This window comes from Anas acuta, chromosome 14 (assembly GCF_963932015.1).
Source record: "Anas acuta chromosome 14, bAnaAcu1.1, whole genome shotgun sequence".
Classification (NCBI taxonomy): Eukaryota; Metazoa; Chordata; class Aves; order Anseriformes; family Anatidae; genus Anas; species Anas acuta.
Window position 1 is genome coordinate 5,753,271 of NC_088992.1, and position 27,933 is coordinate 5,781,203.

Genomic DNA, 27,933 nt, shown 5'->3' on the forward strand with positions numbered 1-27,933 from the left:
CCAGGGCTGCCACCCCGCTGCCTCCTAACTGCAGCAAGCACAAATATTGACAGGAAGAGCCAAACCGCCCGAATTAATCAGCAAAGTGACTTGGTGAGTCCAGGGGTGTCACACTGAACTCCTCCACGTGGAGCCAGCGCCGAGAAGGAATGTGTTTGGAGAGGGGTCTGTCCTGTCCTGCTCAGCACGTTGTCTCTGTGGGGCTCTACTTGGGTTGACAGCAGTGTGTAGAGGTCCACCACAGCCCTGAGCCATTGTGCCAGGCACCAGCTAGATACAGAACACCAAGAGCTGGCAAGCCAACAGGGCAGCACAGAACACCGACCCTGTTTTGGGTTCTTCCTTGCTGGAAAGAACTGGTGGAACCAAGATGCAAAAGACATTTCTATCCTAAGCTGTGTCCAGACAGAGGGTCAGAAGGGTGAGGCTTGTCTTGTAGTACCTCACCTGTCTGGCAGTGCTTTTCTTTAAAAATTATATTTCACTTTGAAGGGTTTTCTACTCTTTGGACCCTCCCACACAGGGCACAGCAGCAGCAGCAGCCCCTGAGGTTGACTAAGCGGGATGAAGACAAAATTGGAAGAGAGAGTGAATTACAAGAGTGCTTGGTGTCCCCTGGCAGTGCCTCACTGATGGATGATTTCTTCTGAAATAGCAGCCCCCGCCTGCCCACTTCGACAGGGACACATGCATCAAGGGATGCTCTGAACGCAGACTGCTCCCTGGTGTCTCTGATGCCTGCTCTGGGCAGCATCTTTCCTCTGTAAGAGTCACGTCTGTGGAAGCATCCACCCAGCATGTGGTCATGTCTGGTTTCATTAAAGGAAACCATCCCCTGGGTGAGGGGGGGTCCATAAGGAAGCGAAGAAGCGGTGGGTCCCCACCTGGGAGATCAAAGATGAAAGCAGTGATCATCCCCATTTGGGGATTCTGCTGCTCAAGTCACATTAGGTCCAACTCAATCCAACCCAGTGCTCCCACTGGTAAGTGCATAAAGGAATTTATTTCAATTTTTGGTCTATAAAACTGCTGCTTTAGTCATAGTCAGGCTGCAAAACCCTACTCTGGGTGAAATGTGCTTTTCTACAGCTTAGGGGAAACAAACCACACACAGGAAACGTGTTGGCCAGCTCTTAGTGAAAATACGGGTGCCCACAGAATCCTTATCTTTGTTTCCTGGGGTTTTGTACTAGCACAGAATTGCTGTCTTCTGAACTCACAGATTTGTTTCAAAGTGTGAACATGTTCCTCATTCCTCTTCCAAGCCCTGGGCACGTGAGAGGGAGGAGGCACACAACTGCCAGAGGTGAGAGGCTCTGAGGTCCCCTCCAAGCTCAGAGGGTAGCCAAGAACTGACTGATTTACTGGGCAGGTCCTGCTGCCAACAAGCTCGTGATTCATGCACTACCTCCCCTTCTGATCACATCACATATTTTCTATAAGGCTGTCTTAATGGGTCGGATGGGAACAATTTAGCGTCGTCTTCATTAATATATGCTAAGCCTTATGAGATGGGGGCTGTACGTATCCTATTCCACCCTGATGAGGCATTCGGTGTGGTTACAGCACTATCTGTAGGTGTAATAAAATCCACACCTAACCAGACATGTGGGAAATGAGACATGAGTTCACTTGGAAACTGAGTTGCAGGTAAAATACAGAAGAGCCCATGTTTCCAGCCAAACTCAGATATTTTGCTCCTGGCAATTTCACCAAGCTCTTAACATGAGAAATGAGGCTGGTGGATAAACTCAAGGTCTGATCGTGCTGTCTCCGAACATCCCCAACACTTACATCAGCCCTTCCAAACTCTCCAGGGACAGTTTCACATTGCAGCCCAGTTCAGCAGGAACAGGCAGGGCTTTATCTGGATGCTCTGCACTGGCTACGGTTACCAAATGCCTGGGTTTTCCTGGACATGTCACTTTTCCTGCCTGGGACGTCTGTCCAGGCAGATCCTGAGGTTTCCTGGATGTTTGATAGCCATAACAGGGCACAGCCTGATCGGAATGAGCGTGAGCATGTGTTTTGTAGCCATGTGCAAAGCAACACTGGGAGGTGTTGGCTGGATCTGCTGCACAAATGCTGTCCACAGGCACCCTGTGAGTCCCATGCACACTGACAGCATGGGATTTATTGCCCCTAAGCTACATCCTACATGCACACTTGCTGTTCTCTGGTAAACAGGAGAACCATTACTGAGCTGGAGGTAAGAAAAGGTGGACAAGGGGACAAAGAAAGTGGCATTTGTTGGACTGCACATCCACACCTGACTTGAAACACTTGGAGATTCAAAATCCATTTTTTTTAGAAGGGAAACCCACAGTAAGACGAAGCAATTGCCCAAACAGACTCCAATTCCTGTCCAGCAGCTGCCCAGCTTTTTCTGATGTGCCCCTACGTTTTTCTGTGCATAGTTGCAGAGGCAAATTTGGCTTTGCCCTGGGACTTCTGAAAAACGCATCTTGTGTGTCATGACCTGCCTGGCTCGTGACAACTGCACCAACTAATAAATGGGGGCGGAAAGAGAAATAGCTCAGCCAACTGTTTCCAGGGGACAGTGCTCATTTATCTTTCTGGAGTGTGCTGCAAGTGGTGGGGGAGACAGCGAAGGGGGAGCCCCTGGGGCACACAGGGAAGCCGAGAATCGGCCCCGCAGCCCCTTGCTGAGCTGAGGCCTGGGCTCCAAGCTTGGCAGAGAGCCCTCCTCCTCAAAAACACATCTCTTAACCCTGTCTACGCAAGGCAGCTCCTGTGCAGACAGCCTGGAGAGGAGCGTGTGGGGCTGCCATAGGGGAGCAGCTCCAGGGCCATTCCAGCTCGGGGGCAGGAGGAGGCTGCACACAACGAGTTTGTGCTGCTCCTCCTCTCAGTCTCAGCTTTATGGAGCATTATCATCCCTAGCCCCTTCTGCCTCTAGCATCTCTGAGAGCCCCCAGCTGCCCAGAAGCTAACTCTTGTGCTTTTTTTAGCGGCAGAGCGTCTCTGAGGCCTGGCTCTCGCTCCTTAAATTCCTGCATTCCAGCCTGGCTGGAGTGATGCCCCCAGGCCGGGACATAATTGAATCCCAGGCGCTGCTGCCATCCCCCAGAAGTGGACGGATATTGCTTTCTCCTCAGCGCGAGGAGCCAGCCCTTGGACCCTTCCCCAAGCCTGCTGCAGCCCTGCTCTGCCCTGGGAGGCTGGCGGGCACGTCGGGCTTTTTAAGCTTTCGGATTTTGTGCTGGTGCCTGGGCTGCACCTGAGCTCCCCCAGCACGCACTGCCGGATGGCTCTTACCTCTCACAAAGACATAGGCGCTGACCGCTGTGGTGCCCTCGATTTTGGCATCGATGTACTTGTAGTAGCAGCGGTAGTAACCCGTGTCGTTCGCCTGGGTCTCCGTCAGCACCAGGACTTTGCAGTACGGCTTCGTGCCAGTGCCCTCGCAGTCTTCTTCCCGGATTGCCCGGCCAGCACTGGGGGCTGCCGAGGCCATGAGCTCCGTCTCCTTCTCCTTCCCAGTGGGGTCCACCTTGCCCCCAGGCCACGACCACTCCAAAGGATGCTGTCCTCTGGACATGGGCAAAAAGGAGAGTTAGCTTTGGGGCGAGCAGAGTGATCGTGGTGGGGGTTTAATGGCCCTGTGCTCTCCTCCCACGCGCATGCACGGCTCTGCTCATAACCCAAATAGCTGCTGCTCTCGGGCTGTGGCATGGAGGAACAGCCCTCCTCCACGGAGAAAAACAGGTGTGAGGAGGTGGCAAGCAGCTTCAATCAGCGCCAGGCAAGCAGAGGCTGGCCCCCTTCCCCGGGTCACCTCCTGGGTATGCAAGGTATCAGCCTGCTCAAAAGCAAGTCTCCTGCTCCCATGACTTCGTCCTACTGATACTTAAAATGGTACCGGGAGCCATACAGGGCCCTGAGGGAAAGGATCCATTTATTCTCTATTCCCTCTCATTATTAAAAGGGTCCAGAGCTATTAAGAAAACACACGGATGTGATGAGTTCCCTTGGCTCAGTGCAGCTGCTGGCTGGGACTCGCGGGGTGATGAATGGAGTGGGAAACAGAGTGAGGGAAGGAGAGCAGACTGGAAAGAAAACGAGGAAGAGAAAAGCAGGGGGGAGTCAGGGATAAAGGAGAGCGAGGAGAAAACAAAGGGAGGCTCAGCTGATTGCCTTCTGTTCAGCTGCCGGCTGCGTTTCCTTCCCTGCTGCCATGGGATGGGGTTCCCTGCCCTCCCCAGCTCTCTGCATCCCCCTGACCCCATCCTGCTCCCCACAGACTGGGGCTGCTGCCCCTTCCCTTCCTCCGCAGACTCGAGGACAGGCACCCAGCTGCAGGGCACGACCGCAGAGCCCGTTCCTCAGCCTCGCACCCAGAGGGGCCCAAGGACAAACAGCAAAGTCCAGGAATTGTAAGAAACCTCCAGACAGAGCCTGCTTGTGTGTCTTTACATACAGCCAACGATCTCCAGTGCAGGAGGTTTGTATGCGCACACGTACGCACGGGCGCCCTACCACAGCTCGCTACAACTGCACTTGTTTACTACAAACAAAACAAGCTTTTATTCCGTGCTGGAAGTTTCCTCCTGTGAAATCAGAGCCCCTTTCAGAAGATGGCCCAGTGCACGCTTGAAAGTTTGCCAGTGTAGCTGAGAGTCACTTAAGAATGCGCAGAAAAGAAATGGAAAACAAGAAGGAATCGCAAGAGACAGCTGTGGGGTAAAAAATGGCTTTTTGTCGCACTGTTTGCTCTATTAGGGGAAACTGGGTTCATCTTTTATGCAAGTTGGGAATGGGCATGTTGGCACAGGCAGCTCCTCTGCCAGGGGACTGCCAGGGCAGGTCTGGGGCAGATGCTTTTAAGCACAGCCAGACCGTGACTGTCATCAATAGCTGGATCCCGATGGCAAGGGACAGCGAGGAGGAAGCAAGATAAGGTGCCATCGGAGGGCACAATGGCTCAGACGCAGTCAGCACAGGATTTCTGTCCAAGCGTGGGGGAAAGACGTGCCCCTTTGTGTTCGTCTTCAGCGGCTGATTGGTCTTCCTGCAGATTTTGCTCTTCCACCTCCTGCTGCCTGGCTCACCGCAGATGAGTTTGGAGGTAGCACGCTGCAGTGTCCCCATGCCACCAGCTACAAGGGCTCTGGAGGCACTGACATGCTCCTGGGGACGGCCCCTCTAACACAGCTCAGACTTCTGCAGTCATTAAAAATGCCATCAGTGCCTGAGACACGACGAGAACTACAGCCCTGGCTGTTTGTGCCCGTGAATCACAGCAGACTTTTCCAAGGGATCAGTCTCACAAACGCTTCAATAAGAACAGAATTGTTGAATTTTGAGTTTTTCCCCTCCTATGCATGCACACGGAAAAATAATAGTAGATCTCATTTCCAAACCAGTAACATCCAGTGGCCTCTGTGCACGCCCATTGCTCCCGTGCCCACGTCCCCACTACATCGGGTGCAGAGCGCATGAGAGCCCCAGGTCCCAGTTGTGCAAAGGAGCCCCAAAGCCCTTTGCATTTGCTCAAGCATTTTTGGCACTCTGCGTGGAGCAGAGTAATTGTACAAGTCTCCAGCGTTTCCGCTTTCTGTTTGTTTACCCACTGGGATTTTCACGCATTATCAGATCCACTTGTTTTATTAACCATCAAGGCCAGCAGTAGCTGAGTGACACGTATTTATATAAACACGGATGGGCCAGTGCAAACAGACCTGACAACCAGCCTGCGGGTGGCTCTGAACCGAGGCATTCCTTGCATCATGTGCTGCCCAACCAGCTCCAGTGGGGACACAACGCGTAGATATTAGAGTCCAAGTTAGTGTCACTGCTGTGTTAAGAGGACTGGAAGAAGGCAGTGATGAGGGCAGGCCAGGCTCACCTGGATTTTTCTCTGAATCTACCCTCTGCATTTGGGAAAAGATCCAGGCAATAGTTTTGGACTGTTCCCTCCCTCCTATTTGTCACCTTTGAAGATTTTTTTTTCCCCAAGTTGTTTTCTTTCAGCTCAGTGATAACATGTCTCTGGGCGACGGAGCCTGCTGATGCCAGCTGGAAACAGTTGCACCGTAGGCTTCTTTACAGCTGTTTTCCTAAATCTTTTCGGGACAGATGCTCTTCAAAGGAGATATTACAATTGGCACCACTTTTCTTCAATCCTCTTTGAAGCTCCCGAGTGTGGTATGATGGGCAAAGCTAGCTGTGGCTTAGCTGGGATAAGACAGATCCCAGCACCACAGAGGATGCTCACAGCAGCCACACGTATGTAGGAGAGAGCAGCAGGTGGTGCGTGTCCCTGCACACTGCTCCAGAGCAGCCATGGTGAAGCATTGTCTTGTCCTCAGGCTCCTAGAGCCTCGCCGCAGTGCTCATTTCCTCTGCAGGAGCCAAGAGGGCTCCAGGGTCAAATACTTCCTTTCTGCTAGAGTAGGGTTTGTGCATCCACAAGCATCTGCGAGTCGGCTCTATCAACAAGCCATTGGGCAGCAAAGGACACCCTTGCCCTTCCCTTTCTATATACCAGGGCTGTGTGATGCTCCCTCTCCAGCCAAGTGCCCAGCACCTGCGGGATAGGATGGGATGGTTGGGGCCGGGCTGGCACAGCCAGGACCAAGACAATTCCTCCAGACGTTTCTGCTTTTGTGCAGCCAGCTCCTGTGGGCTCTGCTCCAATATTCATGAGGCAGAACGGCACAGGCTCTCTGCTTCTCCCCAGCGCAGGCTGCCGAGGGCATGAATGCAGAGATTGACAATACGCTTTCCTTCCTTCTCAGGATGGGAGCTAATAAAAGACGCACTGTCCATCGACTCCTTCACCCTGCTGTGCCACATGCCTCAATCAAGACATCACCGTGGCTCTCTGCCAGCCCTGGCATGATCTGCATTTTTGGGAATGCTCCTACACAGGTCCCCTGCTCTGTACAGACTTTTCAAGAGTGCGTTGCACTGGGTGATGGGGGAATGTGCCTGCATGCGGGGACATTTGAAAAAGCAGAGCATCCAGTGACTCCTCGTGGGTATGCTGCATCTTTGGGCCTCTGTTAAACATGCCCAGCTCCAGAAGGATCACTTATCTCATGGCCTGGCATGAACTCCGGTCACCAACGAGGCGAGGCGGGCTGTGGGTCAGGAGAGGGGCTGCAGAGCTGCGGGTTTGTGAGATCCAGGCTGAGCTGCAGGGGAGCCTGAGAGCGCAGCTGGCTGCGGGACTCTCACGCTCAGTGGGTGAAGCTCGAGAGGTCTCTGAGGAGTCTCACACGGTGGGGGTTTGAGCTCAGCTTTATGCTGCAGCGCTGCTTCGAGCGCGCCCGTGCTCCTGGCTCCAGGGCAGCTTGAAGAGCAGCCAGAGGACATTGTTCTCAAGGGAAGAGCAAGGTCAAACTGAAGCCACCTCCAACGTGATGCTCAGCAAAGAATCCCTGGATCCTGGACATGATTTTGTACTTGTTTCTGCCCTACCCTGCCCCATCACCCTCTCCTTTGCCTGTTCTCTTGGTGGTCTGCGTGTTTTTCCCTTTAGCTCCCATTAACACAAGCCAGGTTTTCCCAGGGTGGGCCATGGTCCAGAGAAGAGGTTGGAGTAGCAGCTGGGTGTAATTAGAGATCCAGGGACCAGGAAAGATTTACTTTCATTCAAATGAAGTAACTGTGTCCCACAGGCAAAATCCTCTCCTCAAGACATCAGACAAATTCAGGCTTGAGGGCTCACAGGGAGATGGGGAACCTCTGAGCTGTGCAGGAGGTGCTGAGACTTGTCACCTGTGGCTGGTGTAAAGGACACTGTACAACCCCAGAAGAGCACATCTGGAATAGCAAAGGCCGGGGACAGCCAGGGAGCACATGGACAGAGGGTGTGTGGGTTTTAGTACTGTTTGCAGATGGCCCTGCTGCTCTTCAGATGTCCAGTTCAGTCACACATAGCATCTGTGAGCCAAGGGCAGGAATGTTCCTTGTTTATCTCAGCTGTGTCCATGCCAGCACACTCTGTGGATGCTGCCTATTGAGCCTGAAAGAGAAACCTTGGCACTTCAGCAGGAAATGGGGAGCTTGCTGCCACTTGGACAGCCTCTGCAGTTTGTATGATGTTCCCTGAAAGAGCAGGCCATGCAGAGTCAGTGCTGGAAAAAAGGATTTTTTTTTCCACTTCGTGGGATTTTCCTTCACACTAATTGATACCTAACAAGGGCACAAGGAAAGGGCAATCTTGTCCTTCCCAGTCCAGGAGGGTGACCTGAAAAGAAAGGCTTTCCGATTCATGCTGCTAAATAGGTATGTTCATGCCTGACCGCGGAAGACACTCTAATAATACCTTGAACTTCAGTATGTCTTTTAGCCTTGGGTCGACCTGCAATCAACAGGGCTGTCCCTGTTATGGATGTCAACAGGTCATCCTTCGGCTTCCCTGCCTGAAGCTTCATTAGCAACACAGATGTGTTTTGTCGTACATGATATACACGGTGAATGTGCACTGGGTGATGGTGGCCAGAAGTGTCTTGGGTGACCTGGGCACACCTTGCTGAGTCTGCTGCACAGAGGGTGTCCCTATATCTAGTACTACACATGAGGTATAACTTGAGAGGTCTGCCAATATCTCTCTGGGGCTATGACACATGGGGGAAACAGACGTGGCCTTGTGTGCTAGGGCAGCGACCAGGCAGCATGAACAGGCACCCTGCTCTGTGGGAATCAGAGAGGTCACCCTCCTCAGGCCACCATATGAACAAGCCCATGAATGCTTAGCTTCCCAGACTAGGTGGAGTCAGTTCAGTATGGACATAACAGTCTTTCCTCTGTCCCTATTCCCTGGTTAGGAACGGATTCACAAAGTAAGAGTAATGCCATCTGTTCCAGGAAAAGTTAAATATGTTTGTGACAAGACATGAACACAATACAAGCCAAGCGTTTGTAGTAATTGCTCTGTGGTTATATATAACACGGAGAAATACCCATTTGAGGCCCTGCTGAATTTATACCCCCATTGGGCCCTAGCGCTCAGATCCCAGGCAGAGATCTACTTTCAGCTGCTGGAGGGAAACTCCAGCTTTGTCAGAAGAACTGACTCCCCTGCTTTTTTTTTTTTTTTTTTTTTTTTTGTTCTTTTCAAGATAAGTAGCAATGAGACCGCACACAGCCAAATGCTCAGCATGGGACAAATCTGTTTAGATACAACACCTCAGACCCGCAGGCTCCAAAGTGACCAGGGATTCTCCTGGTCCTTTCAAAGAAATATTCACCTGGCCTGGCTGGGGCTTCTCTTCACCCCTGAGCGTACAAGGCAAAGCATTAAATCCCAGAAAAGTTGGCAGACTCTCACAGCAACCACTAAGTGTAGCTTTGCCTTCTCCCAAGGATGTTTCTCCATGTCCCCCAGATGACCTGCCAGATTTAGAAACCAGAACTCCAACCCTAGCAGTCCCTGATGAGGTGAGAGCAAGCAATGTCACAGAAAAGACCAGAAGAGTTAGGAAGCCAGTTTCCCTAAAAAACTTCCAAGGAAACTGTCAGATCATGCAAGTGCTTCTCTATCTTCCTTCTGCCTGCAAGACTACAGCAGAGGTTATCACCATCTCCTTTGAGACACCTTCAGCTTCTTTTTCAATTAATTAATTAGATCAATTCACACTGGGTTAATGTGGCAGATTTCTAGCCAGCCGTGCTAATTTGCAGGTATGCTGCAGCTTAAATCTCTCTGATGGGCTTTCCTTGCCTGGTCCTCCAACACCTACCAGGTACGAGCAGCCTAGGCAGAGCCGCGTATGTTTGCAGCTTACCTGCAGGTGATGGTCAGCGTGTCCTTGGCGTTGATGACGTGTTCCTCCTCGGTGATGCTAAGAGCAGGGGGGGTCATAGAATAGCTGCTCACCAGATCTGGGGAGAGAAAGGAGAAAAGGGATGATGCAAACATCTGCTAGTCTTGACCCACCACTGTGGGCAGCAGCTAGCTGGGCATCACAAGCCCAGACAGGAGCAAAGCCTCTTGAAGGAAATATCTCCTACGAGGCTGCTCCTACAAGATAATTTAATGCTAGCTCACTGGGACATAAGTGATTCATTTGCAGCCCTCCTAGTTCTAGCAAGCAGCTCATGAAAAACATCTTGAGAGCCAGGGCCTGACAGCTCCTGGGTCCAGATAGATAGACTAGCACAGATGAGGGCCAGAAAAAGAATGGAAGACCAGAAATCAGGGAGTCCAGTGTTGGTTGTTTCTTACCAGGTGACTGAGGCTGAGCTCACTTGGACTAGCACTCTGAAATGATCATATCTGCTAACCAGAGAGAGTCTTGAAGGCAATTTTTCTGTACATGCGGAGTTTGCTGTAATCAGGAGGGACAAAAAATCCACCTGCACAGATACCACAAATACAAAACTCTTGTATTTGTACAGAGAGGCTCTCAGGAAACAGCAGACCCTTCTCTGGCAGGAGTCACCCATAGTCACCTGGAGGGGACTGTAACTTTGGGGATTACAGCAGTGCCCTTTCCTTTGCACCACAGGAATTTCAGGAGTGAAATTATCCAGGCTTACAGAATGTGCAGATAAACATTATCACACACTTCTTCTCCCAGCTTTTGTCTGGGAGAGTCCCACTTCTGGTGTGCTTGCATCTCCGGCATGCAAGACACGCACCCTATGTGAGCTCCTCATGGACAAAACATCTTGAAGTACCGGTTACTCTCAGAGACGTACCCGTTGTTTTTCATTAGCATGGTGCTTCTGACCGTCATTACTTCATGATCTTTATCTTAAAACTCCAGCTTCTGGAGACGCAAGATAATTTAAAAGAAAAGAAACAGTGACTGCAAAAGCAAGCAAGCAAACTAACCAGAAATAGAGAGGGAAAAAAAAAGAGTTGTGAAATGTGTAAGTGCGACTCAGGTAGATGCTAAATGCTAATGAAGAAAAGATTGCAATAATTGTTGCTAGCTTGATTTTCTATGAAGTGTGAGGTTTTTGCAACCGTGCTCTGCTCATGTCTGTCTCCTTCCTCCATACCGTTTAAACCCATTTATCAATTACAAAGAAACCTGGCAGAGATCTCAGGCACGTGATGTTTCCAGGGGTTTCACAACCAGCTGGAACACCGCATGACACCTCGAAACCATGGCCTGAGGACACAGGCCTCAAAAAAGCAGAGCCACACCTGCGGGGAAGGCTCCAAACCTGCCCCCGGCTCCTAGGGACACCAAATGGCCGCCAACCCCTCTGGCACCAGGCCTTTGAGGGGCAGCGTGAGGAGCCAGGGCTGCCGGGAGAGGCCGCTGAGGGGGACACAGAGGGACGTGCTGAGCAGCACCGCCGGCACGGCCAGGCTGGGGCCGCCGGCCTTGTTCTCCCCAATTGTTCTCCATTTCCTTCCCGCCCTCACGCGGCTCCGCAGCGGCCATCCCCGCGGCTGCCCCCATGGCAACGGAGGGGAGCAGGCCATGTTCCCCCCGCCCTGCCGCCATCTTCTGCCAGGCACAGGGGCATCCCTTGTGTGCACGTGAGGCAGCGTCAGCCCAGTGGCTGCCCTGGCCCTCCTCTGTCTGTATGGGGTCCCCATGGCATGTCCTACAGACACTGTCTGTCTCACTGATGAGTCAGCCATGGCAGCAGCCATTGCTCGGTGTTCAGCCAGCGAGTAGGGCCGGCGGCGCTTGGCAGCCCCCGCGGAGGACACCCTGCCTCGCGCCTCCACCTCCCCTTCCCCGAGGGAGGGCTGGGGATGTCACAGACAAAAATGCGCCCCGTGGCTGTGAAAATAAACGAGCGCATTTTTGGTAAAATCCCTTCAAAAATGTAACGAGGTTTATTAAAAAAGGCGGGGAGAAATCTGACCGCTAAGCTGCGTTTCCTATTAATGCCGGACACGCTTATCCCCGTGCAAACACAGCTCTCCAGATGGCCACAGCCTGTGAGTCCATCGCCCCAGCGAGCAGGGGAAAGACCCGGGCTCGCTGTGGGCCTGTCCAGGGCTGACAAGCTCACTCATCTGTCTGGTGCCCTGGGCAGCAAGCAGCAAGTTGATCCCCAAATCCTGGCACCACCTGAACCACTAAACATGGGAAGGGGTGGCAGGAGCCTCTTGGCTGATGCTGTGTAAGTGCCTGCACTGCCGCTGGGGCTGGGGGTGGCAGGACGGCCGCGGAAGCGACCCCCTGCCTCCCTTCACGTGCCGCTCGGTGACCTGCTGCAAACAGCACTGGGGGGTGGAGGGGAAGAGAGAAAAACTACGATCTGTGCAGGTTGAGGCTGTGGGATTCCTGCAGATGCATCCTGTCTGTGGCCCTCCACAAGTACAACAGGAAAAGGAACCGCGGCTTGCTCCGAAAGCGCCGCGGTGCAGGGTTAGGGACGCTCCTGCGGCTGGCAGCCAGCTCCAGGCTGGCCCTGGTGGCCATCCTGCCCCTTCACTGGTCTCAGGCTGATGGCAGCTTTGAGGACTCCCCACACTGGGGCTGGCCCCTTGCTGTGACAGTGCCCATAGCCACCTGTAGCATCCAGCCAAGGCAAGGGATGCACAGAGCCATCTGCAGACTACAAAAGCATCTTCAAAGCCATCAGCTTTCTCAAAAATCAGTCTCCATCCCCCCCCATGCTTACTAGCTGTATCCATCCCCCTGTTGCCCCTTCCCTCCCCGTGGGAGTGACTGCCCCACCATAGCTCTCCCCTGTGCCTCTCTCCCCCCAGCACTGATCTGGGCCATTAAATCTCCGCTAAGCGACGTACAGATGGTTTGTGTCTCCAGCAAATCCCACGGCATGAAGGAGATGTCTCCAGAGCATGGAGCATCCCCTCTCCTCTGAGTCCCTCCTTCCCCACCTCCAGCCCCGGCAAAGCTTTAGATAAAGCACTGAGCAAACCTGGCTTGCTCGTGCACACCAAAGTGCGTCCTTGTGCGGGGAGAGCATTAATGTAATTAAAAAGGCATGCAGCAGCCCCGGCAAGCTTTGTTTTTTCAAGATGGTTTCCAAGCAAGTTGGCAGCAGGATATTAAAATAAACAGAAGGGGATTGATGGGATGCGGGGAGAGGAAGCAGGATCCCACAGCCACTCACACCTTGTCTATTTTCAGAGAAGCGTGTTTCCCAGCGGTTTTCCTAGCCTTGATCTCTCAGCACACAGCTCTGAAAGGGGCCAGGCTGCACCTTCTCCTTATCGCCACTGGCTCCATCATTTTCTCCAGCCCCCTCCACCCCTCTTTCTGCACCCTAAAACCACTGCAGGTCTTGGTGTGGCAGCAGGGCTGTCCACATGGTGCACAGCCATGTCCCATGCCCTGGGGCTCTGCAATGCCTGGGTGGGAAGCCAACACTCCCCTGGGTAAGCTTTACGCACCCCAGGATGCTTCACAAAGACCTAGGGGCCTGCAGGCTGCTGCTCCAGCCTTGTGCCTGCCCTCATCACTTTCCACCCCTGAGCACATGCTGAGTTTTCCCCTGCGATGGCTGCAGATGCCTAAATCACCGTGGAGCAAGGCCTGCACCACAGCCAACCCTGCTGCAGCAAGTGATGGCTTTGATGGCTTTGGAAACCCACGGAAGGGCAAGGGGAGGTGCAGGCATGGCACAGCTCCTGCTCTCCGTCTGCTCCAGCTTGCAGGAAGCCCTGTGTCGGATCCTGCCTCTGAGCCCCACGCACCACCTCAGCCCCTCTCTGCTTCCCCTTCCCTCCCCTCTCTGCTGAGTCGGCCCTGCTGACTGATTAACGGGGCGCCTTTCCGGAGAGGGATTTTGTTCACACTCTGTCCTTCTCGCTGACTTCCTTCCCCAGCGCTGGGCTGGATCGCTCTGGCTGTGGCTACCGCATGTCCCCAGCTAAACCAACACACCGTGTTCCTGCCAACAAAGTTAATGCCTCGGGGTTTTGTGACCAGAGCTGCATGGAGCAAAGCGCCCCAGGACCTGCTCTTGATGACTCCATTCAAAGTCTGCATTCAGGCAGAAATTCCCAATCAGTGAACATCCCTACTAGCCAAGGCAGGAACTCAAGAACTGGACAACACTTTCAATTAAAAATAGTAATAATAATTAGAAAAAGGTAGATTTATATTAGCTAATCAAATCCCCAGACCAAAACTCCAGGATGACCCCCTGAATTTACCCATACGCTGAGACTGCAACACAAGGCACCATGGATGAGCCTTTTTTGGCCTTGCTGGGCTCAGGCAGCTGCTCTGAGCTGTCCCTGGCAGCCCTGGGATTTTTCAAGGCCTGGTGTTATGGGATAGCCCATCATAGCTACTCTTGCACTGCATCTCCCATTCCTCTTGGGTCTCACTCCAATCCCGAACCCTTGACTGCTCCAAGTTGCTCCTGCAGGCTGCAGACCCAGCGAGGAGACTTTTCCTTCACAAGCAGGCTAAGGCACACACTTGGACATGCCATCACACACCGTAGCTCCTACGTGAGCAAAGACCTGCTCCTGGCAAGCCAACAATAAAATACCAGTACCTCGCAGGCAGCTGTGAAACAGGGAGTGAAGCTCCCACGTGGAGCAGCTCCTGCTCACACACGGGGCAGGCATCCAGCTGCAGGCTGGAGCGGCAAAGCACAGACATCACGCACACAGGCAGAGCAGTGGGGGGAATTTGGACGCACAGTTGTCATCTCCTCCTCTTCCTCCTCCCATTGCTCACCGGCATGGAGGAAGACTTGTTTTGCAGAGAGGTGAGATATCACACGGGGATGAGAAATGAATGGCATGCTCCAGCTGCCATGGGGATGAAACACGAGGTGTTTTCTCTCCAGCCTGCCAGTGGCCAGGGTGACACATGGTAGGAAAGGACACCGAAACGGAGCTGGCTCTGCCAGGGGCTGCGAGAAAGGGCAACAGCCACCCATGCTCACCATGGGGCCAGGGGAAGGATGGAGGTGTTGTGCTAAAGGTTTCCACATTGCCTGCAGAGGCGTGAGCAATGAATACATTTAAAAGGATAACAACAGAAAGGCAGACACCCCCCCAGACATTTACAGAAAGGGCAAAGGAAGCAGGTCCATCTTTCGTGAACTTCATTAGTGCTCCTTTTTCTGCAACCCATCGTTGACTAGAGCTTCAGACCTATCCCAGAAAGGATTAGACACAGAGGCTGTGCAACTCCATGCAGGATCACCCCCCCTGCACTCCATGTTGTGTTAGGATCAGCATTGCTGTCCCTGGCACACTATTGACCCTGTGCACCAGGAGCTCCTTCAGTTCTTCAAGGTGATGCTGGGTGAGACAACACTCCCCTGGCCAGGGAGGTTTCCATCCACAGACCTCAAATCCCTGAAATGTCATCACATACAAGCGTAGTAGAGCTGTGCCCTCACCTTTTTGTGGATACTTGCAAAGCATTAGGTGCTTCTCGGCTCCAAAAAGGGCTGCCTGTCCTCCTTCAGGGGAGGTAAGGGATTAATAATTGCAGGAATTCAATCAATACTCACAAAACGTAATGGGTGTTTGAGCCCTGCTGTCCAACACAAAATCATAACAGCCGCTAAAGGCTGCTCTGGCCTCAGTGCACGCATCCCAGGGGCTCTTTTTCCTCTCAGTACTTACAGACTTAACTGTTTTTTTCTGGCAAGGCACAAAAATCTCATAACCCCCGTGCTGAGGGGGAATGAGGCGTGAACCCTCCGGGCTCCTTTAGCTGTTGGATTTGCAAGCTGGTGACCTCATCAGGGGACAGAAACAGTGGAGCTCATCTCCAGAGCCCCTTTTGATAGAGCTGGGCACATCCTCAGGAGTAAAGTTACCTGGTGTCCATCCCTGGCTGCCTCCAGGTGGGGATTTAAACTGGGATATCTCACAGCCCAGCTGCCTGAGGCAGCACGGTGTGCCTACACCCAAACTGCTGCTGTAGGGACTGCACTGGCACAGCCACCCACACCCCGGGGACCTGCCACCACGTCCCTGCAGCATCCCAAAGGCCGCCACCGAGCTCCCGTCTGGGGGTGTTTATCTGTCTGCCTTTCTCCCTCTCCCCCCCTCAGGAAGCACTATCTCACCATCGCCCTGCTCGCTCCAGCCCGGTTTCCTGCTCCATCCTGCCAGGTTTACCCTGCTTTTTCCTCCTCCCCTCCCCCTGCCCCCTTGCTCTCAGGCCATGTTTGCGTTTCTGTCTCCTGCCGCCTTTCCTCTCCCTCCCCCCGGTGCTCGCTCCCTACTCCATCCTCCCCGAGAGGCTGCGTCCTGAGCCAAAGTTAGCCTCTGTCAGGTACCACATGTCCGGCCTGGGGCAGCGGGTCAGCCGGGGCCACCCTGCAGACCTCCTCCAGGATCTCTGCTGTCAGCAGCCTCCCTGCGCCCCGGGGGAGCGGCTGTTTGCTGCTCTGGCTCGGCCAGGGATGCTCCTGCACATCACAGAGCCCGTTTCCCCTCGCAGCCGCCGGCCCACCCTTTCTGCTGCTGGCCAGGGACTGGCCAGACACTGCTTTGTTTGGTCCTTCATTCCCTGGATCGCTCCGGGTTTGTTGGCTGCCTGCTCCTGCCCGGAGAATCCTTTTCCTGCCTTTGAGATAGAGGATGCTCGAGCCATCTGTGTGTTTTATTTCCTTGTAGAAACTAACAAGCTGAGGATTGCTTCCTCTCCCTGACATTTCGGAGGGCAGCTACGGCGCAGCGGGATGCGCGGGGAGGGGAGGGGGAGTCCAGCTCCTCCAGACAGGAACGGGACCTATTCTGCCCACAGGACCTGCTCCCCAAGGGTCAGAAATCCTCAAACCTCCCCAAAAACCTGCGACAGCTCCCACTCTGCCACCACCTCTGCAGGACCCCAGGGCAGAGCAACCTTAGCATACACGGCCACCCCTCTTCCAGTGGCCCCTATAGGGTGCGTGGCTAAACCATGGGGGTTTTTAGGGGATTGGTAACAGCTTTAGCACCATTTATTATGCCTTTTACCTGAAGGGATGCCATAGATGGTCCCCAGCTTGTGTGAAACAAGTGGGTCCAAATCTGGCACCTGGTGTACAGGCACTGCCAGCACAAGTGGGTGCTCAGGATGAGCTGGAGACATCCCAAAGGTCTGGCATGAGCTCACAGTGCTGCCACCTCCAATTAACCCACCGGCAACTGCTCAGCAGGATTCAGCGTTTACTTCCAACCCACCTCTATCCAGCAGGACCCTCACTGGGCTGAATTACATCTGGCCGCAGTGGGTACAGACCCATGGGATGCTACAGAGAGATCTTCAGCCACCGAGAAAAAATTATAACCTATATAACAACACAGGGTAAGCCACTAAAAGAAATTGGTATTCTCTGCTCCTAGCACTGTACCAGGTGAAGCTGCGAGGCAGATAACAGGTACTTTTTTATGCAACTCAGCTAAACCGTGGATTTTGCCACTGTGAGACATCCATAAAGAGATTCCCAAGGAGACAGATAAGCTCCCAGAGGATAAGTCACCACCAACCTACACCCAGTGTGCTGGGTGAAACACCCAGGTCTAGGAGGTCCTGAACCACCCATTGCCAAAAACAGAGTGGGCACATCAGCAGGAGCCCCCTGCCATGCTGAGGTTGGTGACAACCTGGGCAGAGCCCCCAGCCCAGCACCCAGGCAGGGTGGGCACAGGGAAGGGGGAAAGCCTGAGAAATGGTGCTGAGAACAGGGTCTCTGTGCATCCTCAGTTTTGACATTGTTAACGACATCTCCACCACCAGCTGATCCCTGAGCTGTGCCTTGGTGCAGTGCCCTTCGAAGTGAGCTGGAGATGTACCAGCAGGGAAGAGAGGGTTCAAGCTAAGAGAGGCCTTGGCATCTACCTGTCGGTGGGAGATGTGGAGGCAGCTGACCGGGAAGTCAGGAAGAAGTCAGGAAGAGCCCGAGGGTCGGCACTAAGCACAGAGAGAAAAAGGCAGCAGCATTTTGAAAGAAAAAAAAAAAAATCAAGTTGCCGGTTTGCTTTTTCCTTGATGTGTGTGGGCTTAATTGCTGGCCTTTGAAGTCTGGCTCTTCCCAAGCCTGTCAGCTTACGGATGGGCTGAGCAGGACACCGAAGCAAACCCCATACGCCATCAGGGCCAGCTTCCCCCCTGAAACCCCTGCCAGCCCCCTAGCCAGGCTGGGGCAGCCTGGCACACCGTGCTAGGTTTCTTTGGGGGGCCTGCAAGCCATGCAGCTGGACTGGGAGGCACCACGCCAAGCGGAAAAGACCTGCTCCTCCGTCTCCCTGTCCCTGGAGTTTGAATCCAGATGTTTGCTACTTAGCTGTGAATGGAAATCAATGCAGAGCCCTCAAACCACGCAGCTGCCCCGGGGCTGGCAGTGCCTGTTCTCCACAGCATGACCCATCCTCAAGCTGATCTCCGGCTGCTGAGTGCGGGAGAAGCTGATGAGCAGGGCAAGTGGGGAAAAAAACAAAACTGTTTTGCAATTAGATGATTATCTTGGCCCTGGAAAACCTGGATTCAATCCTCCATCTGCTCCAGGCTCCCTGAGAGCCCATCACGCAGCCTCTTTGCACCTCCATCCCTGCCCTCCAGAGAGGGTAGAGCATCAGGAACTGAGCTGCTTTAGCTTAGGAAACAAAAAAGAAAAAAGAAAAAAAGTCAAGCAAAAAAAAAAAGAAGGAATCCTTACAGCTCCTGATGAAAGATAACATGGAACAAAGAAAATAGATTTATCCCAGAGCCAATGTGACATGAAAAAGCTACATTAGATGAAGACGGGTCCAGAAAGGAGGAAGCGCAAGCAAAGGGCAGGAGGAATTTTAACTTCCTGATCATCAAAGCTGGGTTTTCAAGCATCAAGTATAATCTAAAAATAATAATAATAATAAAAAAAAGCAAAGGGAAGAGCGGTCACGGGCATGAGAGAGCCCTGCTGCCTGGGGAGCTCGAGCGCACGGGCCCCCCTCCACGTGCAGCTCCTCACATGCACGCCCGCACGTGCGCAGCTGCACGACCCCTCTGCCTCCTCTGACGGGGTGGGCACGAGGGGAGGCAGGAAGATCACAGGCACATGCTTCAAAGGAGAATTAGTCATCAGAGGTAGCGGCAGAGGAAGGAAACCTCAGGTACGAGGTCAGCCGTGCACAAGCAGGGAAGGCTGCTGGAAGAGCTCTGAGCGCTCGCTGCAGATCTAAAAGCCCTCCTGGCATCCACGTGAGCAGGACGGGAGGTGCTGGTCCCTGGGGTGAGTGCTGCTACAGCCATGTAGGAGATAAGACAGTTCAGCCTGCCTGAAAAACACTGCACAATGGGCTTTCTGCCATCCTTGAAAGCAGCTGGAGCTGGCCAAACCCAGAATCTTCCCTGATGTGGGTAATAAAAAAATCTTACTCTGCTCTCCACAGGGTCCCCAAGAGGAAAGGGCTCTGCAGGAGAGTGCGGCGAGGCTCTGCCAGCACACAGGGTTCTGCTGGGTTGCTCCTCACCCTGGGTCAGTGACTCCACCTGCTCCCTGCTGGGCTGGGAGACACGAAGATGGAGAAACTCGGGGTGCTGTGAGGACAGCCAGCCCCGCGGGGCTGCCCACGGCGCCGAGGGCACGGTGCAAACATGCACGCTCCCAGTTTCTCTTGGCGCATGGCTTCGACCACAAGCCAGGACCCGCTGCAGCAAGAGATGATAATCATCAGCTCCCAGAGCCAAAGTGTATCGGGGCATTCGCGTCACTTGAGATTAGCTGGCTGTTCAACATCTGCACAGATTTCTCTCTCCACCTCCTCATAACACCCCTCATGCAGATATGAAACTCACTTCGTTCCCTTCCAAGAACGGCTGAGTTTGAAATGTCACACTCCGTATATCACAGCGAGATTCTGACAATGAAACACCCAGCCTAAATGGCAGTATTGGACTCTGGTGCTATTTGGAGGCCAGCAAGCTAAAACACCTTCTGCTGCTTTAAAAAAAAACAACAGCTTACGAGAGGGTTACCAAGTTTCATAAACACCCAGTTACTCCCTTGCTCATACCCAGAGGCTGACTTGTTTTCCCGTTCAAAGGTGTTTCCCTTGCCGTGCAGCTCAGCGGGGAGAGCACGCAAGCAGCCGCGATGGGAAGGAAGCGTTTACACATGCTAATGACTTCCACCGAAGGAGCACGAGGACTAACAGGGGGGGAATTGTGCTAAAGAGTCTCCACGCCACTTCCTCGGCTGTCCCTGTTTGGTCACCACGCCGTGCCCGGAGCTGCAGCACAGCCTGAAGCAGCCTCACCGAATGAGGGGAAGATGCGTTGGCTTGGACAAAGGCAGGAGGAGCCATTTGGCAGGAGAGAGGAGGCAGCAGGGCCATTTCGGCAAAGAACCAGACCAAGGGGCTGAGGACAGGCGTGGGTCAGGGGACCGGAGCCTCTCCAGATGCCATTCGGGATGTTTCAGCATGGGCACCTCTCACTGAGCTAACACAGCTTCCTAAGTTCACGTGGGGCCCTGTTTAATTTTCTGTCTTATTTTTTTTTTAAAAAAAACCTCCTATTGTATTAAGAAGTGTTTTTCTTTTGGTAAAGGTTACTGCGGGGCCAGTGCCGCGCGGAGTCTCCTGCCTTCCATCACCGCCCTAACCCCTGAGCAGGAGCTTAGCCCAGCCAACGCTGCTTATCTTTGATGAAGGCAGGTTTGTATTTCCACCGTCTTATAAAAGAGAGATCCCCCCACTCCCCCTCTGCCCCGGTACATTCTTTGAAATGCCACCCAGGCCTTGTTATTGCTGGGAGGCTGGAGAGCCAGGGATTAACAGCCTCAGGCTGCATTAGGCTTTATTTGTCTAAGCAGCGAGGGGTGAGAAGGGGCCATAAATATTGTGAAACGCTGAGTGTGGCGGAGCAGCAAGGTTGGGCATTGTTCCTTGAGGTAGGCACAGTTCTGGAGCGACCGATGACATGGGAAAGGTCCCTGCCTCCCTCCGACATGGGAGGTTTGGGGACACCAAAACCCATCCAACCGTGTTCAAGCCAGGGACACCATGCTACTGCCCATCCTTGTCTCCATTAGTGCTCATAGCACATGAGTGAATAAACGCAGGCATCAACCTGACCAAGTGGCTCTCCCAGCTCACATGCCGGGACTTCATGGTATGGGGAGGAGCAGAAGGACAGCGTATGCCCCAATTTATCCCAAAAGTGGAGTCCTCAGGCACACCATCTCAGCTCAACTGCTTTACACGAGCATTGCTGGGTATCTCCATGTCATCCCAGCACAACGACCCCACGCTGTCTGCCAGCAGCTCGGTGATTTTCATGGTGTGAACGCACGCACCTCCTGCAGGAGCATCTCACACCGCAGCCGGCCCCCTGCCCTGGGGACGTGCCGTTAAACTTCTGCCCTTTGCTTCCCAAGGGCCGAGCGCCGCAGCGCCGTGACGGGTTGATGGCCACTTAGACCAAATTACGCCTCGCTGGGGACTGCTCGGGCCGGGCCAACCCACAGCGAGAGTGATGGATTTCTGTGGGCGCTCGATGCCGTCACCCCTGCTGGATGCCATTTTGCTCGCTGCCATCACTCTGAGCTGGCAGCTCCCAAATCCAAGTATAAACCACAATTCGTGCCCAAACTTCCTGACTCGGTAAATACCAGGATTTACTGTTGTTGTCCAAAGAAACTATTGACTTTACCCTTACTTCTGTTTCTCTCTCTATAGATATTTAGGTCACTGCATCTAACATCCATCTCAGTAGATGTGAGGACTTCAGAAATGGGGAAAACAAGTCACAGGTGGGGATTTGAGCCCCAGAGCCAGCCCTTGTGGTCAGCACACACACGTGTCTACATGGACACACACACATTTGGTACCCCAGCTGATGTGGGACCCGCGCACCTTTCCCATGTGGGGAAACCCTGAAGCATTTTCCAGGCCCTGCTATGCAGCTCTGCGCTTTTCATAGCTGTTTGCAGGAGGACACAGGAGAGCAGCAAGTCTTTAAAGACCTGTTGATGCACAAAGAGCCCACCCACCCCTAACTCAGAAATCCAGAGGACCCTAAAACCCTCTGTGGGTCTGAAGGATGCGCAGACCAACCTTAATTCACACGTCCAAGCCCCGTGGGCTCTGCCCATCCTGCCAGCAGCCGAAATAGCTGACCAGCCAGTGGGACTGGTGCTTTGCACCCCCAGCAAGGATGGGGACGGTGACCCAGGCAGGAGGCCCAGCTGCCATCAGCCCTAGCACCAGCCCCGCAGGAAAGCCATCATGAGCTTGCAAATTCTTTATAAGCTTCCCACGTGACACAATTACCCAGGGGCCAGATCCTGAAGCCCTTTTTCTCTCTTTATTCAGACCGGTCTCCACTGAAATCACCACTGAGGCACGGGCCTAAATGAAACCAAAGGACTTCAGGATTTGGCCCAGTAATAAAAACTTCCTTCCATTGTCTACTGCTCGCTCACACAATCCCACCACCTCCCGGCCTCGTCTCCCGAGACGGGGGCCATCAGTTATTTTGGTGCAGGAGGCTCTTTCACTTCACCCCCTAAAGGAGCCTGCCCATCCCTGGCATGGAGGAGCTGAACCATGGTGCGAGAAGGGCACGGACGGTGCCGTCTCCGGGTACCTCCCGGGGGCAAATCCTTTGCCACTGCTTTGAGGATGGAGCAGACCAAAAATAAGCCTCTCTTGTCCCACTGGCTGCAGGGCAAGACTGTGCATTAAACTTTGAAGTGGCTGTGGCCGGGCGAGGTGACGCCTGTGCCAGGAAGGTGCAGTGGGAAGTGAGCTCACTGCGCTGTGCTGGGGACCGCGCATCACGCTAGGAAGTGACGCCACGAGAAGCGTGCGTAATTTTAAACAAATAACTCACACCATGAGTTATGCTGCATTTTCTGCCCCGGAATAGCCAGGGAGGATGCCAGGCCCTGTTATATCCCATGAGGATTGAGCTGCGCCCTGGTTTTGGGGCAGGAGGCTGGGGTTCCCGCTACCTCTCCACAGCCGGCAGGTCTGCGCGCACCCCTGGCACTGCTGCTGGTGGCCAGTGCAGCAACACACCCGGCCTGGGAGAGCAGCTCCCTGCACACCCATCTCCCTGCCATATCATCACAGGAAGCCAACACAAAAGGAGTTTGAGCTTAGCTGAAGAGAGAAGCATTTAGTGCCGAGGTACCAGCATAGCTTGATGACCAGATCCTCAATCCTACAGCTTGCAGGTGCTCAGGTGGGTGAGCTGGGCAGGTAGGGGTTGCTCAGAGGGCTCAGAAATTACTCCTGTGAGGTCCAGCCGAGGTCTGCAGTCTCACAAGAAGACTTTTAATATTGCTCAGCTAAATCTGCAGTTCTTAGACACGCACCTTGGAGCAGCTCATTGCCCCAGGGAACAAAAAACTCCCCGAGCAGCAGAGGGCTGATGATCCCAGGGCTGCGGGGCCATGGTGGGCTCTTTGCATGGGTCCACGTGAGCCCCATGCCACCCTGCCCAGCTGGCTCAGCGTGCCTGGTGTCCCAGCACGCAGCACAGCATCGCCGATCCGTGCACTGCACAGAGTCAAACCTGGCATCCAGCGTCCAGTCCGGGGGTAAGGGCTGCTTTGCTTAGGGCTTGCTCTTTAAAAAATAGTCTCTCTGTACATTCTGCCCTTTTAAAATACATTAATTGCCATGGAAACAATGCTCTTATTGGTATGGGAGCAGCCTGGTGGCCTCCACAGATGCGAGATAAAAATCAATGGATACATTGAAATACAGGCTGCATTTCGGGACCTTTTGTGGTTTTGGGGCTGGTCACCATGGGCACATATATGAAAATGGCTCAGACACTAGCGAGATGCCATCTTCCATGGAGAGAAAGCAGGGGACGGTACAGCAGGCAGTAACATCTCTGCAATGTTAATCTGCTCAGCTGGAGCATCCTCGCGGGGAGCTGATCCCAGTACTGATGGGTGTGCTTGGCCACAGCTCCTGGCGCTGCTCAAGCCCATCTCCTGCTGATGCCCCCCAGCCCTGGCTGCCATTCACACCCTCATCATCTGCAAGCAGAAAACCATGCCTGGCCTCGAACCCTGCCCACTGGGTTCATTCCACGCCTCCACTCTCCCCATCCACCAGCTCAAACCCTTCACCAAAAAGAAGAAAAAATGCATATATAACATATATTTGCCTCTGCTTCTTGGCCTTGAGAGTCTTTTGAGCAGCACCGAGGGGGGCTGCACACACAGCAGCCCAAAGGGAAGGGCTGCAAGCGCCCTGCCCTCCCTACCCACAACCAACCCCCAAACCAGGGTGCAAAGGGCACCCCCGGCTGCCTGGCTCTGCCCGCCCGGCGAGGCCAAGCGCTGCCCCGCTCCCTGCCGTGCCGCCCATCATAAAGAGGTCCCTGAGCTGTTATCAGGCAGTGACAGTTTCCGCCATCGGATTCCTCCTGTCCGTCAGGAAAGCTAAATAAGGAACATCGTTCAGGCGGCTGCAGGAAGAGGGGAAATGCAGGGACATCCGGCCCAGCTGCCAATTTTTCCTTTCCCATGAACCACCGCTGACCTCCGCCAGGGAGAACCTGGACACCGAGCCTGGCACCAGCACCCCTTATCTTGGCTTAACCCTTCCCCATGGGGCTGCCCAAGGTGTGCCCGTGTGTGCGGCCGTGGGGGGACAAGGTGGGCGCTGTCACCACCACCAGCACCGCACGCCAATGCTGGCTGGCTCCTACCCAACCACATCCAGGAGGAGGTTTAACCCCTACACACGAGGTTTGGCCTCTCTGCTGGGTCTTGAGAGCATCCCTGAGCTGCTCTGGTTCCTTACACGCGCCTGCTCGCTTCCCCCTGCATGGCGCTGTGGGTGGTTGCAGGGTTGAGCTGATTTCCTTGCTCAGCCTTCTGCCACCAGGCTGTGGTTTCAGTGGTTTTCCAAGCTCTGCGGAGAGCTTTAAGCAGCTCTGGGCTGCCTGCAGGAAGGTAAAAATCTCATCTGTTCCCTTCATCTCTGCTCACGCCAGGGCTCTGCCCATCAGCACCTGAGGACAAAGACCAGAAGGGTCTGCAGCCCTTTTTTTGGGGATACCCCTGGGGTCCTTGCTCCTTTCCTTATAAAAAAAGTTTTTTTGTTTTGTTATTTTGTGCTCAGCCAGAGAAGCACTTGCTCAAAATATCTGACTGCCTTTCCCCACCACCCCGTCCCGTACGTCCGGAGTCTTTTCATGACCCCCTAAGCTGATCCTCCCTCATTAGCGCATGACGTCCGTCCCACGGCACCTCCAGGCTTGGCCCGCGAAGGCAGCGCTGGAGATGCTCGCCGGGGGGAGGCGGGGGCAGAAATGCAGCAAGAAAAACAATTAGCACGTGGGAGAAGTTGTAAGGTGAAATACAAGTCACTGGCTGAAACCTGTTTCTGCTACCTCAGCATGGAAACGGCTCCAGGAGAGACTCCCTGGTTAATATTCTCTGCTTATAAAACTCGGGGGGAGTTTCGCCACCGGCTGCCGCGGGGCCAGGCTTTCACCCTCCCCGTGCTGAACTCGCACCTCGAGCCCGAGAGCTCTGCCCGCGGCTGCTCCATGAACACAAGCGACCAAACCAGGCTGCGGGGCCCTTGCCTCCTCGCCGACTTGACCGCGGGCCATCTCCGCTTCCACTATTTCACGTGAACAATGAGGCACCGCAGATGGGCAGTAATAATACTTTGTGCCGAAAACATCAGAACTGTTTTGACCGGAGTGAAAGAGCCCCCCTGGGATTCGGAGAACCCTCCCTTGTAACAACGTGAAACGAGAAACAAAGGTCTGGGGTAGCCAGAGGCAATAAAACCCTGGAATTAATTTAACCAGGCACTAGATGCCAGTGCAGCTGCAGCAGGGTTTCTTTTGCTAATGAAGGGCTAACGATAAGCCCAGCCCCGGTGCAGGGCAAGGCGCAGCCCCAGCCCCATGCCAGGTTGGGGGTTTCTCCGTGGGACCCTCCTGGGGGTCATGCCAAGATCCCACCGGGTGGGGAGAAGCAGGAGCTTGAGGCAAGACACATCCCAGGTGCCTCTGTCCTACATGGTGCCAAGCTCCTCATCCTCCCACCGCAGTGACCCACTAGGAGCTGCTTTCTCCTGGTGAACAGGGATTTTTGCAGCCCTCCACGCCATGCCCAGTGGAAGAGCCCCGTGGTGTTTAGTCATTCCCCACACAGAAACCTCGGCTGCTCTCCTCCACTCACAGGCAGTGGGATCTGGTTGTTGCGGGGCTCTCTGCTTCTCCCTGATCCTGCAGGACCCCCTGGGATCCCCATCACCATGGGCTTGCTGCAGCTGTGGTTGGTATAAATACCCACCTCGCCCCCATTGCTTGGGGCTGTTTCATCCCAGCAGCCTAAATATACAGATGGAGGTGATGTTCATTTGGAAACTCCTCCATGGGGTGAATCTTGTCAGGCTCACACTGTCCCCCAAAGCCACTGAGACCCTGGCACCCATAAAATCCTCAATTCTTCAGCAGTCATTCTGCAAAGCGACACCCCAAGCGCCATAGATGCCTCTCACGGCACTGGAGAAGCGGCTGCCAGGCCACAGCCCCCTCCTGCTGCCGTTCCCGTGGGATCCCGCTCTCCCTTTCCCTCCCCAGGAACTGCCCCGGGATGCTGGGAACAGCGTGTTCCCTCCTGGCCGGGAGCACCTGCCCTTCCCACGCCTGCCCTGGAAAATTCTGCGTGGCTGCGGGATGCAGACCTTGCGTGGAGCTGAGCGCACAGGCGAGGGGCAGCACGGGGTGGGCCATGCTGCAGGAAGCCCCCTCCCACCCGGCCCACGCTGGCCGGGGACATTGTGCTGCTGGGGGTGCGTAAAACCCCGGCCAGATGTCAAATCGAGCTCAGCAACAAACATCCTCGTGGCTGTTTGTGCAGGCAGCGAGCCGCGGGCTCGCGTGCCCAAGCCAAATCCCAGGGCGGTGATAGCAGCCCATTCATCCAAAATTATCCTTAAGCGAGCAGCAGGGCACGAGGGCCCCCTCCCCAATCCCCACAGGCTGCAGCCCTCCCAACACCCGCCTCCGAGCTCCGCTTCACCACCACCGAGTGACCGGGGTCAAGCAGAGCGGGGCTGGTTGCGCACGCTTGGGCTTTTGCGTGAAAGGGTGTTGCTGGAACGGCCCCGTGTTTATTGCTCGCAATAAAGCCACCGCTTCGGATCCCAGCTGCGAACGCAAATGTTGCTGCTGGCACGGCCAGGCGGGGCTGTCGGCGCACCCGGCCGGGGAGGTCCACAGGCAGCAGCCGCCAGCACATTCGGCTCGGGTCCTACAAAAGCAGGGCCCCTTCCCTCACACCTAGGGGATACGGTGCTCCACGCGGTGAGGTTGTTTGGCTGAGGGGTGGCCAGCAATCCTCTGCGCCCACAGCATCGTGGCTTGGTGCTGGAGCCCAGGAATGCATCCCCAGGATGCTCCCCCCATCACGCTGTTTTTTCCAAGGGGAGCACCCCAGCTCTGCTCCGTCCCAGGGGCACCACGGAGCTGGGGAGCAGCAAGAGCCCGTCCCCTCCCAGCAACGGACCCCTTAACAGGGTGATGGGGTGCAGGAACAGGCAGGATGCACAAAGCAGAGCCAGAGCAGACCCTTCACGGCCCCCAGATTAACTATTTCATCCTCCCCAGGTGGAACAATCTCACACTCTTGTCCGTTTGTAAGGGGAGTAAATATTTACACCCAGCTGGGAGGACGTGGGTATACACACCAAAAATTTGTCTCAGGTAAAGATGAAAAAAAAGGCAGAGAAAGGGGGCTTCAGTTCCCCCTTTGAGCTCCACGTTGCCCTTCACCGCTGCACTAATCAGGCAGTGCCGGGGAGCTTCAAAGCCCCGCACAGCCCCGTGCTGATGAAACCCACACCTCCCGCAGCCACACGCCGGCCACAGCCTCTCAGGCACAGCTCCCTGCACCTCTGGGAGATGAAAGGACCCGAGACAGCCACACGCTGCTTTACAAATTGCTAACAGGAGAGCTCTGAACAGCTGCAGCTCCCGCCGTGATGCCACCAGCAGCGGGTCCCTGCCTGCTCAAGCTCTCCAAGCTCTTGCAGCCCACTACAGCACAAGAACCAGCTGTGGGGGTTTTGGGCAGAGCAGGGTC

At 54.4% G+C, this 27,933-nt stretch overlaps 1 protein-coding gene across 3 annotated transcripts in view; it reads right to left on the reverse strand.

The window, feature by feature from the left end:
- The window catches only part of FLT4 (fms related receptor tyrosine kinase 4), a 56,181-nt gene that overhangs the window by 27,058 nt on the left and 1,190 nt on the right, over positions 1-27,933 (reverse strand). For all 3 annotated transcript variants that reach the window (XM_068697963.1, XM_068697962.1, XM_068697964.1), the window contains exons 2-3: positions 9,759-9,855; positions 3,280-3,554 (exon numbers count right to left, since the gene is read on the reverse strand). In XM_068697963.1, coding sequence (XP_068554064.1) covers positions 3,280-3,554; positions 9,759-9,855 — 372 coding nt within the window. The remainder of the gene's footprint in view (positions 1-3,279; positions 3,555-9,758; positions 9,856-27,933) is intronic.